This window comes from Chelonia mydas, chromosome 4, assembly GCF_015237465.2.
Source record: "Chelonia mydas isolate rCheMyd1 chromosome 4, rCheMyd1.pri.v2, whole genome shotgun sequence".
NCBI classification, from domain to species: Eukaryota; Metazoa; Chordata; order Testudines; family Cheloniidae; genus Chelonia; species Chelonia mydas.
Genome location: NC_057852.1, coordinates 139,979,797 through 139,998,282, shown reverse-complemented (window position 1 = coordinate 139,998,282; position 18,486 = coordinate 139,979,797). Strand labels below are relative to the sequence as shown.

The 18,486-nt window shown below is 53.0% G+C and overlaps 1 protein-coding gene across 6 annotated transcripts; it reads right to left on the bottom strand.

Moving 5' to 3' along the window:
• Positions 1–2,408: 2,408 nt before the first annotated feature.
• LOC119566159 (C-type lectin domain family 4 member F) lies at positions 2,409–18,486 on the bottom strand. 6 transcript variants are annotated; one of them, XM_037898451.2, is made up of 9 exons: positions 18,123–18,218; positions 15,313–15,529; positions 11,993–12,144; positions 10,713–10,832; positions 6,949–7,056; positions 5,613–5,795; positions 4,708–4,859; positions 3,724–3,842; positions 2,409–2,818 (listed from the first exon to the last, which is right to left on the bottom strand). In XM_037898451.2, the coding sequence occupies exons 3-9, from the start codon at positions 12,051–12,053 to the stop codon at positions 2,656–2,658; spliced, it is 906 nt and encodes a 301-aa protein (XP_037754379.1). In that variant the 5' UTR covers positions 12,054–12,144; positions 15,313–15,529; positions 18,123–18,218; the 3' UTR covers positions 2,409–2,655. The 6 variants fall into 6 exon arrangements, with proteins under 6 accessions (XP_037754379.1, XP_037754378.1, XP_037754375.1 ...); XM_037898450.1 differs by lacking the exon at positions 15,313–15,529 and having other exon boundaries at positions 18,123–18,260; XM_037898447.2 differs by lacking the exons at positions 10,713–10,832; positions 11,993–12,144; positions 15,313–15,529 and having other exon boundaries at positions 5,613–5,648; positions 5,691–5,795; positions 18,123–18,486.

Sequence of the window (18,486 nt, the reverse complement as noted above, 5' to 3'; positions counted from 1 at the left end):
GTCTACATCACTTGCTGTTCTGTTTTCCTTTCATATGGACACAATAGCAAAAATATGTGAGTACTTTAAAGAACTCTGACTCCAGGTCTGTCATCTCAGAGCTTAGTTAATGCTTAATATTGAGAAGCAATTAACCATTGGGACAACTGACTGAGGAATGTGGTGGATTCTCCATCTCTTGATGTCTTTAAATCGAGATTGGATGGCTTTTTAGAATTCATGCTGTAGCTCAACCACAAGCTATGGGCTCGATGCACGGGTAACTGGGTGACCGTCTCTGGCCGGTGTTATACAAGAGGACAGACTAGATGATCACAATGGTCCCTTCTAGCCTTGGGATCTACGTAAAACACGTTACCAATAGCAGGGCGACTAACCCAGGGCCAGGCTGCTTTGAGCAAGTGGTAACTGACTCGAGCATTTCACATCTAGCTCAACAATTTAAATCCACTCCAGCGGGTAGTGGCTGAAGGTTGTTGCCAGCTGGTTGCTGTTCATCATCTTCTGTGGAAATAATTTTGTGGTCCCGGTAGAGAGGTGCCCCCAAACCAGCACCATTATTGGTAGCTTATTTGTTAAGAACTGAGTGGGTCTCAGAGATGGAGCTACCCCATCTCCAGTGAGGAGCTACCCCATCCCGTGTTGGTAGAGGTCCATCAGCAGAGCTACTTGCTGTAGAGATCAATCCTAAGAGCTGTCATCTTTCTCCCACTATTAAATGCCCTTGGAAATAAATATTACACGTCTTTGAAAGAAGAGCAGCCTGAGATGCAGAAAAACAACCTATTGGGTCCTTCCAAGGAAGTGACAGTTTTGGGAGGGATTGCTCCTGTTGGGTTGGAAGGGACAGACACATATTGATCTAGGAGTAGGATTTTATATTTGTATTAAAGGCCACAGTTTATCCTGCCAGGCACCCTTTTTGAATAGCAGAAAGGAATGACCCTCTGGGGCACTGGTAGAAACGCATCTGACAGACTGCCAGCGTCTGTACTGATGTTAAGGCAGGGACAGACCAGAACAGGCCTTATGACTGATTATGGTCACCCTTTGTTTTAGGATAAGTTGTATTATAAAAGATGGGGTCTTGTTTCCTATATGCATTATAAACATCCCTCTAGTCATTTCTTTGTTTTAAGGTTTAGTGAGTAAAAGACAGGGTCATGTATTGTGACTGTGTTAATTAGAGTAGAGGAACGCTGAAGGCCCGAGCCACAGTGTGAACTGTTTTGATTACAAGATTCAGTGAGGTTTAATTTCTAATTCCTTTCTTGCTAAATATAAACCACTGCTGTTTGTAAACCTTTAAAGGTCTCTGTAAAAGACTGTTCATGTGAATGAGGAGTGCATGCATCAGGAAAAGATAAGGTCTGAAGGCCGTTGTCGCAGCCACATGGTCAAGGGAGGAGGAGTGAAGAAATTTAACAGACTTATCAACACCAGAGAACCATCAATGCACATCCATGACTGAGGGAAGGCAGATTATCGACGCTGAAGTGGAGGCTGGCACCCCTAAAGACAAGACAATTGATTAAATCAAAAGGACAGGACGGCCCTCTCAGAGGTGCTTTGGAATGTTAACATCAGAAGATAACACTAATTAAGGAGTAACCGGTTACAAACTGACACAGCAAAATCCATAGACTTCAACAGAGAAAAAAGACTATAAGAACAGGGTGCTTTGCCATGGGACTTTGGGTTCGTCTTGCCACAACTCCAGGAGCATCGGATCGCAACCGACAGAGCCCAGCTTCCCTATGCGACCAATCTGGCTGGCTACAAGATTGATCCAGACTCTGGACTGGTAACTATAAACATCAACTGGCAGCACTGTGTGTGTGTGTGTGTGTGTGTGTGTGTGTGTGTGTGTGTGACTGAAAAGCATATGCTAACTGCTGTATTCTCAATAAATGCAGCATGCTGCCTTCTCCCCTATAAAAGATCTCCTGTGCTTTTTTAAGCATAACATTTTTGGTGGAGAATGTGGGCAGTTAAGTGCCAATAGAAACCCCTTATGTTCTTTTAGTGAATTTGACTAATTTGCTCATAGTCAAATGACTTAAATCAGATTGTCTCTTTGCCTGGCTTATTTACAGATATTCCTTTGGAAGGGGCCCATTTTTCCTTCAGAATGGGTGCAAAGAAACCAAGAATTCATGGCACAGCAGGGCAGGGATTGGAGAATTCGAACGGCTGTTGAAGCCAATCTCCCAGTTGAGCATGAATTTATCTCCTCGGTGGCCCAAACATATTTGGCGACTTACCTTCCTTACCATATACAATTGGGCATTTTAAATGTATATATAGATGGTTCTGATATCATCATGACATCTGATCAAAAGGTGCAAAAATTAGAAATTCAGGTCAGGCAAATAATTATTTATGGGCTGATTATGAAACAATAACTCTATGATCCAAGGACTTTATTTTGTGACAGACCTGGAAACATACAAATTACAGAGCCATGCACACTGAGCGGCATAAGGACAGCTGTCTCTGCTACAGCAGAAATATCACACCAAGACAAAGCGTCCCTGCAATGCACATGCCAAGCGGCCCCCGCCAGTGCACAGGGCTCCTCATCGGCAGGTGGCTGGAAAACGTGCTCCATAGCTTGGAAATTAAGGCACTTTCTGAGGTGCTGGGACCCGCATGTCACAGCCCAGCCTGTCCATGGGCCTGCTTACAAATCCACCTAGAAGGCAGAGTGCAGTTGGCATCATTCCACAAATTCAGCTTGCTTGGGCGGATCTCCACACAGTCTTCTCTGCCTCCTGTCCCCTGATGCCAGTTGTCTGGCTGATTCTCCTCCCAGAACCTACAGATCAGAGTGTTAATGTCTCAGTGGAGAACCACAGCCAATTCCTGAGCTCAGTTCTGCTCTGTGGACTCTGTTGTTGGCAGGGGACCACGACACCCAGAAATGACGCGGTGACGCGATCCACCCCCGGCCACCCCTCAGGGTTCTCCACAGCACTCGTGGCCATGGTAACGAAGGGATTCTGAGGAGAAGGGGTAGCAACTGCCCTGCGCCTGATGGGCCAGCAAAGAGCCAAAGTCAGTTTGTGGCTCCAAACGCTGAGCAGCAGCAGCTCAGATCTCAGCGCCCAGAACCAAAGCACGTGGCCCAGCACGTCCCAGGAACACCCCGAGGTGAGAACGCAGGAACGGAGAGAGAGGGCAGCAGGGGTCATTCATTAACTTCTCCATGGCCCTGGTTATGGGACGCGTCCACAGCCCACTGAGGTCACTGCACCGACTGCAGCTGGCTCCGGCCAGGCCCCCGGGCCCTACAGCCTCCCCTTCCCCAGCCGGAGAGAGGGGAGAGCGCAGAGCAATCCCAAGGAGAGCGCTGAACCCTGCCGCTCACGCCAGACTGACCTGGCTGTACTGAGTTGACTTGGGGCCAGATCCTCAGCTGGTGTAAATGGATGTGGTTCATTCAAGTCAATGCCAAGTTACCCCAGGTGAGGCTCTGGCCCTTGGTCTCAGTGGGCACTGAACACACACTCCGTGTTTAGGCTCCTGCTCTAAGCAAAGGGGCATTAGTAGAATTTCCTGAGAGGATTAATTGCTGTTGGGTAGCAGTGCCCAGGGGCCTCCCTCAGGATCGGGCCCACTGTGCTGGGTGCTGCATAGACGCAAGGGGCCGTAAAGACGCTGCCTGAAAGAGCTGGTGACCAAACATGTAATAAATAATCACGTATCTCCAGCTTTACTCACTCCCTGCTTGCGTCTGCTCTGAATTCTGTGCCATCCACCCAGCGCCAGATGCCTTCTGTCCCCCGGTCGGTGAGTCCAATCCAGTGACTTTCTCCCTTGCTCTCGTTGGAGAGAAACTCCTGCATGACACAGTTTGCAGCGTGTCCAGGTCACTCAAGAGAGGCTGCAGGATGCAGCCACAGCTGCCTGGGCTGAGCAGATTTTGGGCGAGAGGAAAGGGCGTCCGGTGATGTGAACAGGGCACTGGGCAGCGGGAGACATGGTGTCCAGCCCCAAACGCTGACAGTGACTAGCTGGGCAACCCCGAGGGAATCCTGGAGCAGCTCTGTGTCTGCATCTGTATCCGAATGGGGCTAACAACAGCGACCTGTCTCAGAACGCTCCCCACCACGGCCGCCTCTGAGCTGCGTGTGGCAGTTACTGACGGGCACCTCGGAGTTCACATCGGCCCCCTGCCCTTGGAGTCAGCAAAGCTAGGAGCAGAGAACTGGGTGCAAAGTCTGGCCCTGCAGGAGGGTGGGATTTTCCTCCTCAGAAAGTGCTCCAGAGGCCTGGGGTGAGAGCTACCGTGGGCACGTGGGGAGAGAGGATTCTCTGAGAGGTGCATGGCCCCTTGCTCACAAGCCTTCCAGATACAGGCTTCTAGATTGCCCAGCAGGAGCTCAGGACTGGGAGGAGGGATCAAAGCGGGTCCTCACTGGGAAAGTCAGTGGGGTTGCAGAAAATGCTACATTGGAAGCAGGGAAAATCAGAAATGAGCCTGACCCCAAATCCCCCTCCCCTGGTACCCCAGACTCTGATCCTGGCACTGTTCCTCTGCCCCATCTCTGCTTTTAAACTGATGGGTGAATCCCCTGAGTCAGGTTCCAAGGCTTGGCATCCTCTCCAATGGTTTGCAAACTCAGCTGCCACCTTCCACCTTCTTCTGGTACGAAACAAGGCACTGACCCATTATCCAAGCCCCTAGGAGGTTCCCTCACTCACCTGTTCCACCTGGGAGGAGACAGAGGTCAGGTGCGAGTCCTGAGACACACAGAACTGCTCGGCCTCGTCCCACGGCTTTTTTTCTTGTGAAAAGTAATAGAGGTTCCCACCATGAAACCTCCAGCCTCTGGAAAGCTTTGTCAGCACATGACCTAGGAGCAGAGACTGAGGTGAGAAACCTGGGCTAAAGTCACAGGGACACACTCAGGAGCTCAGGGATTCTAGTGCTGCATTCCCCTTCAACTGCCCCAAGCTCAGGGAACTTCTGAATCCTGTTTCTCCAGCACCACAGTGGATAACTTTCATGGCCCTAGGAAGGATCCCAAAGAGAACTGCAGAAAGCAGACACCAGGGGTGCAGCTGCATCTGGGCTGGACCATGGGCACTGGTCCCAGTGCAGAGCAGCAGGGCTGTAATGGGAAAGGGAGACTCATTGTTCAGCTGAGCTGGCAGGGGGAATTCAGGAGGGGGAATGTAGCTGCCCAAGGTGGAACATCCCCTGGTTCTGTATCAACAATTTTCAGTGATTATAAGTGGTGAAGGTCTCGGGTCTTTCACACTTTGGCACCCCCCCGCACACCCTGCAGGGGGCGCTGGCTTGGTGAAAGTAACGCCCCATACACTGAAATGCCAGCATCACTTTTCGCCTGTGACCTGACAGGTTTGGAGCATCTAAGAAGAGCTGGTAGCTGGGTGCTCCCGTTAGGCTAACGAGGCCCAGGGCGTAAGTTAACTGCAATCTGATCACCACGGTGTGGGCACAGGTGCAGCCACAGGTGATTTTTAATGAACGAGAACTCGGTGCTGGTGGAAGGCGCTGCGCTGACAGCCTTGGAGCTGAAATGCTCCGTTTAGCCTCAGCCCCAGGAGAGACGGCACCAGCCGGCTCTGCAGCTAGTACTTACTGCAGCGACCCTGCACTGCTGCTCGCGCTGCGCTGACGTCGTCCAGACGGGTCTGGATTTCTCCATACGCTGCGCTGACGTTGTCCAGACGGGTCTGGATTTCTCCATACGCTGCACTGACGTGACCCAGCTGGTCTTTCAGCATCCGGACTCCTGCCAGCGCTTCGTCCAGGAGCTGCAGACCTAGAAGAAAGTCACAGCGACTTCAGTGGAGATGCAGAACGCTTGATTACCAGCACAGGTAGTAGAGCAGCACCTGCAGGCCCCTGTGTGCCAGGCGCTGTACAGACAGGAGGGGACCGTCCCTGCTCTCAGCAGCTCACAGTCAAAATAGACTCTAGGTGGGAGAAATAAAGGATGATTTTCCTGCTGGGAAACTGAGGTGCAGGAAGACGGGCCCAAGGTCACACAGGAAGTTTGCAGCAGAGCTGGGAATTGAACCCAGCTCTCCTGAACTCTAGCCCGGTACCCCCAACCTACCCAGCCTCCTCCGCCCCATTCGCTCCTACCTTGTGAGCCGTGAGTGGGTCACCTGCGGCATGTGGCACAGCTGGGGCTGCAGGAACATCCACGGACCTGAGCCATGGCACTGGGCTCCAGGCCGGGATTTTCAACAGCCCAGCTTTCGGGTGTGCTCTGTGCCCGGGTTTTAGTTCAGGCCCATCTTCTGGTTGGACGCTGAATATCCTGATCCATAGCCCGGTTTGTACGTCCAGCCCTGTGCCCAATCGACAGACAGTTGTGACACGTGGCCACAAGAGGGCGCCCTGCCTCCAGCAATGAGACTGTGGCAGTTACCCAAATTACGGTGGCTGCATGGGAAGGGCTCGGGGACTGGGGACTGGGGTAGGGGACACGCTGAGACCCACGAGCGCAGCTCCACGGGCGTCCTGCTTACCCCAGGGTCTGAACTGGGCCCTGTGTGTCTCATGAGCTGCATCTGTCTTTCCCGCGAATGCAGTCCTGACACTACGGGGGCCCTGGTGAAAACTATGGAGCGAAGGAAGCAACAGGGACAGGACGGAAGACGTTGACCACTAGGCAAACTGCTTAGGAGCATGGGACGGATGCAGCCAGCCTGCCACTGCCAGGAAGGGCGCTAGGAGGGAACCTGGAGCAGCCCCCCACCCCTGGGAACAGAGCCTCCGTTGGCAGAGGAATGTGCAGAGCAGCAGCTCATTAGACAGGGGGACGGGACCACCTGGCAGGGAAGTATATGGAGGGGAGTAGGAGGATGCCAGGCACCCACCATACCTCTCGGCAGGAGAGTGCTCAGCTTCCAGGCCAAGGGAGGGGAGCTGACCCTGATGCCTGAGACCCTCGTCCTGCGACTTACTGTCCGATTCCTTTGCTGACGTATCCAAGGCGTTGTCAGGCCGCAGAGAGACTTGGAGCTTCTGCACCGCTTCTTCAACCGCTTGCAGCTTGCTCTGTGCCCGGAAATCTAGAAATCACATGTCTGCGGGTCAGCGACCGAACTGAACTGCGGCTGGAGACCAGCCACGTCCAGAGAAGGAATATGCTCCGAGTGCGAGCCTGTTCTCTAGGACTTCTTTTATTTTAATCTTGGAAAGCTTCCCTCCCGAGGAGGGACACGGGCAAAGCCAAGGCCCCTTTGGGGCTCTCTCCTGGTGTATGTTACACCGTCTTAACATAGGGCGTCAGCTCCCTGGAGCAGGGAGCTACAAACTCCAGCATTGCAGATTGAGATTAAATCTCAGGACAAACTTCCTGACTGTGAGACCAGCAGGACGATGGAACGGACGCCTAGGGGGGTTGTGGAAGCTCCTTCCTGGGAGGTTTCCAAAAGGAGGCTGGAGCCGTCTGTCTGGGATGGGTCGGACACAACAGCTCCTGCATCTTGGCAGGGGGTTAGACTGGAGGCCCTTGCGGTCCCTTCTGACCTTATGGATCTGTGAGTCTGTGGCCTCATTTTACTGTGTGTTTTTGCAGCACCTAGCGCTATGGAAAGCAGGACCTGGGTGCAGCTTCAGGGCACTGGCAGTCCAAGTGCTTATTAACGATCCTGACCGCTCTGCTCCTGGTGTTTCTCAGGGGCCTGTCTGCTACCTTTAGGCCCAGACCCTTCAAGGTGTTCAAGCAACAAACTCCCAGGGATTTCAATGGAAACCAGAAGCCCAAATGCCTCTGAGGATCTGGGCTTGCAAGGCTGATGGCCAGCTGCTCAGATGGTGTAAATCTGACTTCAGAGGAGCTCCTTCAATTTACACCTGCAGAGCATCTGTCCCTAAAAATCAGCCTTTCACTCCCCTGAGAGCTGCAGGGCCAACACAGCGATGCCCCAGGGAACCAGCTTCTCTCCCAGCTCGTGCATCAACAGACTTGTGATCTGAGTGCTGTCTGCAGAATCTTTCCTGCGATCCATCGTACGTCTCTGGCTCCTTTCACTGCCGTATCTGAGCACCTCACAGTCTTTAATATATTATTTAATGTCACACAACACCCCTGTGAAGTAGGGAAGTCTCCTCCCCCCATTTTACAGGTGGAGAACTGAGGCAGAGACAGCTCTCATAGACCTTACAGCCAGAAGGGCCCATCATGATCATAATCTGACCTCCTGCAGACTACAGAACCTCACCCACCCATTCCTGTAATAGGCCCTTAACCTCTGCCTGAGTTACTGATTTAAAGACTTCAAGTTACAGAGAATCCACCATTTACACTAGTTCAGACCTGCTAGTGACCCGTGTCCCATGCTGCAGAGGACGGCAAAAAACCTCAGGGTCTCTGCCAATCTGATTTGGGAGAAAATTCCTTCCCGACCCCATTGAAAGGTGGATCAGGACCCAGTTAAATGGGAGACTACAACGGGTCATGCTCAAAGGTGAACTGTCAGGCTGGAGGGAGGTTACTAGTGGAGTTCCTCAGGAATTGGTCTTGGGACAAATCTTATTTAATGTTTTCATTAAAGACCTTGGCAAAAAAAGCGGGAATACGCTAATGAACTCTGCAGATGACACCAAGTTGGGAGGTATTGCCATGGTGGAGGAGCACCAGAATCTCCTACGAGTAGAGCTGGACAACCTTGAAACCTGGAGTAGCAGAAATGGGATGAAATTCAGTAGTGCAAAGTGCAAGGTCATGCACGTAGGGATTAACAGCAATATTAATCCCATCTTCTCCAATTTGACTCATAATTCCCCATGTGGAACTGTATCAAATGCCACTGAAATCCAGATAGATGAGATCTACTGCATTTCCTTTCTCTAAAAAATCAGTCCTCTTCTCAAAGAAAGAGAAGGTTGGACTGGCACGATCTACCTTTTGTAAAACTGTGTTGTATTTTATTCCAATTACCGTTAACCTCTATGCCCCTAACTACTTTCTCCTTCCACATTCGTTCGAAGACCTAGCAGACAATTGAGGTCAAACTAAAAGGTCTGTAGTTTCCCAGATCACTTTTTTCCTCCCCCCCTTTCAGATCCTTGAGTTCTTCAGCCCAGTCCACTCCCCTAGTTCATTGCCTTAATATTTTAAAGTTTGCCCTTTTGAAATCAAGGCCCCTAGTTGCAGACCTAGTTTTGTTTATCCTTCCATTTAGTTGAAACTGAATTAGCTCATGATCACACGAACCAAGGTTGTCCCCTACAACCAGTTCTTCTCTGGATGTCCTCCCGACTCACCAACACCAATCTAAAATGGCATCACCTCTTCTTGGTTTGGTGACTATTTGGTGGAGAAATCTGTCAGCTCTCACAGCCAGGAAAGCGTGGGCCCTACAGAACGCCACTGCCCCTCCCACAAACTCTCCTTAAAACCGTGCACTCTAACTCCCCTGTCTCCAGTTGTTTGCTGACTTCTTTGCCACTCCATTGCTTGCATTTATAGGCCTCCTAGTCAGGGAAGCCCCGCCCTGATCTGATCTGATCAAAGGCTCTGCATCTCTCAGCGCACTGCCCGTACCAGCCTCTGCAAACTGAACGCAACAAACCAGCCAGCAAACTCTCAAGAACCCACTCTCCAGAGGTGACGCACAGGGGTGCGTGTGCAGGGTGAAGCACCCCCCAGATTTCTGCTTGGCATGCCGGGGGTGGGGAGGAGGAAGAGGGGCTCTGTCCTTCTCCCGCTGATACTGACCCCAGCGTAATCGGCCCCGTCCCTGGCAGCCGGGCCCGGGCAGGGAGTGGAAGGGGCAGGACCAGCCACTTATCATATTGGCGGCTTGTGGTCGCTGCTCTGTGCGGCGCAGCGACTGCCTGAGACAGCCTGCTTAGGAGGTGGCGGGGCTGCCCCACCAAGGCCCGGCTACCAGGGACAGGGATCGAGCAAGCTGGAGTCCCCTCTCCCCCTGGCACGTTTCCGGCTCCCTCGGCGCCTGTCCCCAGCAGCCAGGCCATGGTGGGGGCGGCCCGGCGCCACGCCCCCAGCCAGGTTCTCTCAGGCAGCTGCTGCACTGCCCAGAGCAGTGACCTGGAGCACCAGTCGTCGATGCCACTCACTGCCCCTAAGGAACAGGGGCTTGTCTCCCCTCTCCTCCAAGAGCTCTCCACTCAAACTCCCCTGATTTCAGCTCTGTTTGCTGGCTCCAGGGCAGGGAATTAAACCCAGCAATCGGAGCCCCAGACAAGTGCCCGAAGCTCTGGGCCATCCAGTCTCTCCGTAGGGCAGGCATTTCAATTGTGCCATGAGGACACCTGGGGCTGAGGCTCATGCTGGTGCTATGTGGTCAGGAAAGGACCCAGCTTGACCCTCAGAGCGCAGGTTGAGCATGTGGGGCTGCCACATGTGATCTGAAGTCACAGAGGTGAAGTTCAGGCAGGATGAAGTACACCTAGACCATCCCTAATAGGTGGTTGTCTAACCTCTTCTTGAAATCTCCAGTGATGGGGATTCCCTAGGTGACCTGGGCCAGTGCTTGACCATCGTTAGACTTGGAAGGTTTGTGCTCATATCAAACCAGTAGGACAAGATCTTTCAATTCCATTCAAACTCCCTGGAGTAGGAGATTTATTTGGAGGGACAGACTGGAAACACAGTCGACATTCTGCTGAAATGTGGGGGTGCCCCGCCCCCCAGTTGAGCCAGCTGGCCTGTATGGAAGTTGGCCAACGTGGGCCTTGGAGCCGCAGCTGAACTTACATAGAAGCGTCACAGCAAGGAGGGAGCTGGCCAGGGCCACAAGCGTCAGGAGCAGAAGGACAGCAGTAACGATCCGCCCCGCCCCGCGCCGCCAAGGGACCGATGTCTCGGTAGGATTTCCTTGAAGGAGAAGAAGAAGCATATCCGTGGAAAGTGACAGCTCAAATGCCAGTGACCACGGAAACTCCATCCCCCAAATCTAATCACTGTTCAGCCTCCTGTTCCCTGACTGTGGTTAACAGCAACAGCAGAATCAGGCCAAATAAGGTCAGAACCGACCTGAACTTGAATCTGAAAAGCCACCCTCCCTACATCGGGGGTGACGGTAGCGCCAGGCAGGCATCCTGTGAGAGAGAGCTGGAAGCAGGCTTTTCCCCCTGCCTAAGCCTTTCTTGAGAGGGAAGTTTAGGGCTTGTGAAGTCCATGCCCAAAGGAGTATTTTTAAATGAGAAAAGGAACCTGAAACAATTTATGAAATATCAAAACAAGGAGGCAGTGAAATGAGGGGAAATGATTCTTTGCAGGAGAAAAGTGGGGCTGACAGCAGCAGTGTGCTCAGAAGGGCCTTTCTACAGCATCCCTGTCTAATAACCCATCCCCAGGATGCTGGGCTCCTCACTGCAAGGCAGCCAAGGGGTGGCTCACAGGGCAAAGCCAGAAGTCTGTGTCTCCCCTGCACATTAAAGGGAGAAGACTAGAGCTGCATTCGAGCCAGGATCTATGTGCTGACAGAAGTAAGTGTGCTCTGTGTGCTCTGGATTTGGTCTCCCCAAGCTGAACAGCAGCTGCTTGGAGATGCAAGACTGTCAGATTCTCCTCTCCCTGAAAGTCTCAGCCTGCTGCACCCCCTCCCTGTCTGTGGGCCTCAGCCATTCGCTCGCAGTGCTCCCCCATGGGGTGTGGTTCCTGGAACCAGAAGACAAGACTCAGGTGCCCAGATAATCCCCTTACATTGCAGAAGTGGCTTCTCTCACTCTAACCAAAGGGTGAAGCTGCCTGTCACTAATGTACTTTGTTCACAGTTTACAGATGCAGGGACTCCCATCTCTCCTCCCTGTGCCCTTCTCCCGTTGGGGACTGGCAGGGGAGAGAACGACTGGGAAGGACTGACCGAGTACCCTCGCCCACTGCCCGTGGTGCTGTCCAGCCAGCACAAGGCTGAGCTCTGGGAACGTGGTCACTGGAGCAAGCGATCGCTGCCCAGAGCGCTGATGCAGAGACCACAAAGCCCAGGAAAGGCCATCGGGAGTCCAGGGTCCGGTGCAGCCTCTTGTGCTTACCTTTTGGCTGGGGAGCAGCTTCCATCATCTCCAGGTTCTCATAGTTATTCTCCCTCTCCATTCTCCTGCCTTCGCGCTGAGCCGAGCCCCGATCGCTGGCAGGTAGATCCTTTCAGCGGCCTGCTGGGTTAGAGCCTCCCTCTGACGCAGCCCTGGCCCAGAAATAGAAATGGGGAGGATGCCTGGTGGTGAGAGCCACCTTGTCACCAGCTGGGCCATGTGTGGTCAGGCCTCGTGGTGGAAGTGAGACTTCAGCCAACGGGCTCGAGCTGGGTCTAGCATGGGCAGCATCCAGGAAATGGGCCCAGGGTCAGAAGCCAAATGCCAGAGCCAGGGTGGGGGTACAGCAGAGTCCTCAGCCAGAGGTGGAGCCCGGGATCAGTACCAGAGAGACAGAAGCCGAAGCCAGAAGTGAGGGGCCAAGCAGTGAGTGAGGCAGAGGCAGGGCTGGGCATCAAACCAGACGTCTGAAGCCGAAGGGGAGCAGGGGCTGGAGCAGAGCAGGAGCAGGGCCTGGAAGCCGGCTGGAGCAGGGACTGGACGACGGGGAAGCACAGCTGCCATGGGCAACATACACATTGAGCAGCCAGTGAGCTCATCTGGGTGCCAGGCGTCTAAGCAGGCCTGGTGAGCCGGCAGCCGGCCAGCGCTGTGGCTCCTCCGGCAGGTCCCAGGCACAGCAGGTGGCCTTATAGGTTGTCTAGCAGGGAGGTTATTCAGAGAGCCGGCCAGCCGCTGTCCCTGCTGGTCTGGTCCCTGACAAGACCTGGCTATCGGGACTCCTGGTTTCTATTTCTTCCTCTACTCCTGACTCACTGGGAGACCTTGGGCAAGTTACCTCACCTGTCTGTGCCTCAGTTTCCCCCATGTATTTACCATTTTAAGGAAATAGGAGGGGGATCAGGGTGGATCAGGGCTTTGGTAAAGGCCTACAGAGCCTTTCACCTCAAGGCAGACGGGTAAAAGCCAACCAAAGTTGCCAAATATCACGAGATAAATATGTGACCCTGCCTTTCAAAAACAAGCCCAAGCCACCCCAAAACAAGCAGGTCGGTAAGAGGTGACTTGAGCTTCCCCACGGTTGGCCAGCAACCCCCGCAGGTTCCTGGTCCAACTTCCCCGCTCAGCCAGCATCCCCTGTTCTTCTCCTCTGACAGCCCTGCACCCCCACCCTTTCGGGAACCATGGGGGAGGGGAAGAAGATGAGGTGAGGAAGGATGGGAAGGATGGGGAGGAAGGATGTGGGTGTAGGGGAGAGGCGGTTGGAGGGAGAAGAAGTGGGTGTGGGAGGGGCGGTTGGAGGGGGAAGGAGAGGGAGGGAGGGGAGGGGAGAGGTGATTGGATGGGACAGGGGGGGAGGGGCAGGGGGAGGGGAAGGGAGAGGAGGGGAGAGGCGGTTGGATGGGGAAGGAGGGGGAGGGGAGGTAATTGGATGGGGGAAGGAGGGGGAAGGGAAGACAGAGGCGGTTGGATGGGGGAAGGGAGGGGAGGGGTGGAGAGGAGAGGCGGTTGGATGGGGAAGCGGGGAGGGGAGGTGTCATAAATATAAAGGGACGGGTAAACACCTTCGAAATCCCTCCTGGCCAGAGGAAAAACCCTTTCACCTGTAAAGGGGTAAGAAGCTGGGATAACCTCGCTGGCACCTAACCACAATGACCAATGAGGAGACAAGATACTTTCAAAAGCTGGAGGGGGAGAGAAACAAAGTCTCTCTCTGTCTGTGTGATGCTTTTGCCGGGGTCAGAACAGGAATGGAGTCTGAGAACTTAGTAAGCAATCTAGCTAGATCTGCGTTAGATTCTGTTTTGTTTAAATGGCTGAGAAAATAAGCTGTGCTGAATGGAATGTAGATTCCTGTTTTTGTGTCTTTTTGTAACTTAAGGGATTCTCTGTTTTGAATCTAATTACCCGGTAAGGTATTTACCATCCTGAGTTTACAGAGGTGATTCTTTTACTTTTTCTTTCATTAAAATTCTTCTTTTAAGAACCTGATTGCGTTTTCATTGTTCTTAAGATCCAAGGGTTTGGGTCTGTGTTCAGCTATGCAAATTGGTGAGGATTTTTATCAAGCCTTCCCCAGGAAAGGGGGTGTAGGGTTTGGGGAGGATTCTAGGGGGAAAGACATTTCCAAGCGGGCTCTTTCCCGGTTATATATCTGTTAGACGCTTGGTGGTGGCAGCAATAAAGTACAAGGGCAAAAGGTAAAATAGTTTGTACCTCGGGGAAGTTTTAACCAAAGCTGGTAAACGTAAGCTTAGGGGGGTTTTCATGCAGGTCCCCACATCTGTACCCTGGAGTTTAGAGTGGGGAAGGAACCTTGCCAGGAGGTGATAGGAGGGGGAAGAGAGGGGAACGGTGGTTGGAGGGAGAAGGAGTGGGGGAGGCGAGAGACGGGTGGATGGAGAAGGAGGGGGTGGAGAGGAGAGGTGGTTCGATGTGGGGAGGAGGCGTGAGGGAAGAGGAAGACAGCGCTCTGGGGCTGGATCTAGGGGGGCTGCCGCTCCCCATGGCTGGAAGCGGTTTCCATCACATACAGGGTTCACAGTTGGGTCCAGTGGCTCTCAGCACCCCCACTATACACATTGTTCCAGCCCCCCAGCTTTTTATGGCACCCTCTTGTGGGTGGTGCTCTGGAGAGAGCGTAAAGGCATCACCCCCATGCGCTGCGTGTGCGGTTGGCTGTCGGAGGTCATGCAGCGGTGGGGCTGGGCCTAGGGAAGCCTGTGCCCTCTCGGTAGCCGTCTCTGAGGCTGTATGGGAAGTTTCAGGAAGGGCAAGCAGCCTTGCAGGTTCCACACATTCCCCGAGAGCTGAGCCGGCCAGAGCTCAGGGGGGAAAGGCTCAGACATGGGAGCTGGGGGCAGCCCTGGGGCTTGGTGGCTGATCCATGCGGGACCAAGAGCTGTGAAGGCTGCATCCCAGTTCCCGAGCCACCTTGGAAACGGGCTCCGGATTCCCCATCTCACTGAACGACGAGGAGACGGTTGTCTGGTGTCTGTTAGCCGTGGGACGGGAAGTGCTGCTGGCCGCACGCATCTTTGGACTGGTGTTTGCTGAGGAGACTCCGAGGCGCTGGGCGGGGATGGAGAGGCCGCCATTCTCCTCAGGCCCCGGAGACTCCCGAGGGGGGACACATACGTTTGGAGCCCCCCGCGGCCCCAGAGACTGAGAAATGATCTGCCAGAGCTCAGAGGGGAATGCTCTGAAGGTGTGGCTGAAACTCCACAAGTGAGTGTTGTGCTGTAACCTTGCACTGAAACACATGTAACAGCAACAGCCCCGGGAGTCTCCGTAAGGAACCCCGCAGATTTATTGCCTACCCGTGCTGCTGAAGGGACTGAAAAGTATCCCACATCCTGCCTGCGAGGGTCTGTGTGTGTGTTAAACGGTCGCTCACTAAGAAATTGTCTGGGACTCTCTGGGCTGACTGGCCGCTGTCGTTAACCCCTTCAGGCAGGGGCTGGGCTGTGCAATACTTTTCTTTTTTGAAGTCCTGAGAAGACAGCGATCAGGCCAGCGCTTCAGCAGGGAGTTGTGCTGAGGGGGAGGGAAGGGGGGGCCACAGTTACACATAATACTGCTTCCACCGCCTCCCCTAGCCCATGGCATCTCTGTGCACTTCTCCAGCATCGCCCTGGGACAGCACGGCCTGACTCCCGGCAGCCTGCCAGGTGGGTGGTGTCACGGCGCGGGCTGGCCCTTTTAGGGGATTTGGGCTCAGCCCCATCAATGTGCCGTTAGCCCCCATCTCCCCCCCAACCCCCAGGTGATGGGTTTGGGATGCTGGCTGCATCAGACATCGCATGATGGTAGCCTGGGGTAGGGGCAGGTCTGCTTGTAAAATGGAGCCTGCTGTACCACAGCGGGGAGACAAGGGGCTCAGAATCATAGAATCATAGAAGATCAGGGTTGGAAGGGACCACAGGAGGTCATCTAGTCCAACCCCCTGCTCAAAGCAGGACCAATCCCCAATTAAATCATCCCAGCCAGGGCATTGTCAAGCCTCACCTTAAAAACTTCTAAGGAAGGAGATTCCACCATCTCCCTAGGTAACCCATTCCAGGGCTTCACCACTCTCCTAGTGAAAAAGTTTTTCCTAATATCCAACCTAAACCTCCCCCACTGCAATTTGAGACCATTACTCCTCATTCTGTCATCTGCTACCACTGAGAACAGTCTAGATCCATCCTCTTTGGAACCCCCTTTCAGGGAGTTGAAAGCAGCTATCAAATCCCCCCTCATTCTTCTCTTCTGCAGACTAAACAATCCCAGTTCCCTCAGCCTCTCCTCATAAATCATGTGTTCCGCTCCCCTAATCATTTTTGTTCCCTTCCGCTGGACTCTCTCCAATTTTTCCACATCCTTCTTGTAGTGTGGGGCCCAAACTGGACACAGTACTCCAGATGAGGCCTCACCAATGTCGAATAGAGGGGAACAATCACGTCCCTCGATCTGCTGGCAATGCCCCTACTTATACAGCCCAAAATGCCATTGGCCTTCTTGGCTACAAGGGCACACTGCTGACTCATATCCAGCTTCTCGTCCACTGTCACCCCTAGGTCCTTTTCTGCAGAACTGCTGCCGAGCCATTCGGTCCCTAGTCTGTAGCGGTGCATTGGATTCTTCCGTCCTAAGTGCAGGACTCTGCACTTGTCCTTGTTGAACCTCATCAGGTTTCTTTTGGCCCAATCCTCCAAATTCTCTAGGTCCCTCTGTATCCTATCCCTACCCTCCAGCGTATCTACCACTCCTCCCAGTTAAGTGTCATACTAAAAAAGAAAGACATAGGGGGCTGGTGGGAGAGGCCCAGAGTCTTGTAAGGGGCTGGTAGAGCTCCCTCGCTCTGGGAGAGCTGGTGCCTGGGGCCCTGATAGGAGGGTAAAGGGCAGAAAGAGACCTGTGGAAGATCCAGAGAGGATCCAGGGTCAGGGCGGCATCAGGAAGCATCCTCCCCCACACCAGCCAGAGGGAAAGGCCTGGCTGGAGCTACCTGAGTGAGGGCCAGGAGGCAACCCTTACGGCCTTGTCGTCACTGCAGAAGAGGGATGTTAACTCATAGAACCATCGAGTTAGAAAGGGCCACAAGGGTCATCTAGTCTAACCCCTGCCAAGATGCCAGGTTTGCTGTGTCTAAACCATCCCAGACAGTCGGCTAGCCCTTGAAACCCTCCAGCGAAGGAGCTTCCACAACCTCCCTAGGCATCTGTTCCATTGTCCTACTGTTCTTACAGTTGGGAAGTTTGTCCTGCGATTTAATCTGAATCTGCGGTGCTGTAGTTTGAACTCATCGCCTCTCGTCCTGCCGTCTGTGGCAAAAGAGAACAACTTTTCTCCATCTTTTTTAAGTCAACCTTTCAAGTGTTTGAAGACCGCTGTCATGTCCCCCCGTAGTCTCCTCTTTTCCAAATCAAAATACCCAGTTCCTTCAGTCTTTGCTCAGACGCCTTGCGTTGCATTCCATCCCTCTGATCATCTGTGTTCACGTCTGGATACTCTCCAGTTTCTCTACATCCTTTCTATACATTGGTGACCAAAACTGGACACAGTACTTCAGCTGACGCCTACCCAGCACCGAGTAGAGCAGTACTGTCACCTCCTGTGACTTGCATGCCGTGCCTCTGTTAATGCAACCTAAAATTGCATTTGCTTTTTCTGCAACAGCATCGCATTGCTGACTCCTGTGGAGGTTGGGATCCACCACAACTCCCAGATCCTTCTCAGCCGTGCTGCTGCCAAGCCAGTTATCCCCCATTCTGTATTTGTGCATTTCGTTGTTCTTCCCTATGTGTAGCACCTTAGATTTGTCTTTGTTGAATTTCATCTTGTTGTCTATAGCCCAGTTCTCCAATTTAGCAAGATCCCTCTGAATTTTAGCTTTATCCTCCAAAGTGCCTCAACCCTCCCCTCCTTGCTTTGTGTCATCTGCAAACGTGATCAGTATGCTCTCCACACCTACGCCCAGGTCATTACTGAAGAGGTTAAAGAACACTGGACCTAGAACTTGAGTTAACTAACTTGAGGTAAAATCCGAGCGAAGACAAGGCAGTGTGTAGTTTTCACATGAGTTGTTAGCAGGTCAAGTTAAAGCCTGTGGAGGAGCCTAACAAGTAATGTGAAAAATATGACCTACCTTGTCTCCACGAGGTTTTAGCTTGTGTTAAGGGAGAACCTTTCTCCCCATCCAGACGAGGCCACCCGGAGCTTAGGAGTGCAGCAGGGGACTGCTTAGCATGGAGAAAAAGATTTCTAATTAAAATTAGAATCTTTTGGTTAATCCCAAATGACAAAATCTCCTGCCACACAGAGTACAAAGGGAGCCTGAATGCATGTTCTCTTGAGATTAATGCTAGGCTGCGGTGGAACTTGGTTTTAACCGGAAACTCCCCTTTCCTCCACGGAAAATGTTGTTTTTCACATTGGCTGAGGATGGAAGCTAGCTTACAAAAACCTCCTGATGCAGTAGGGCTGGGTTCTGCCATGCTAATCCACACTGG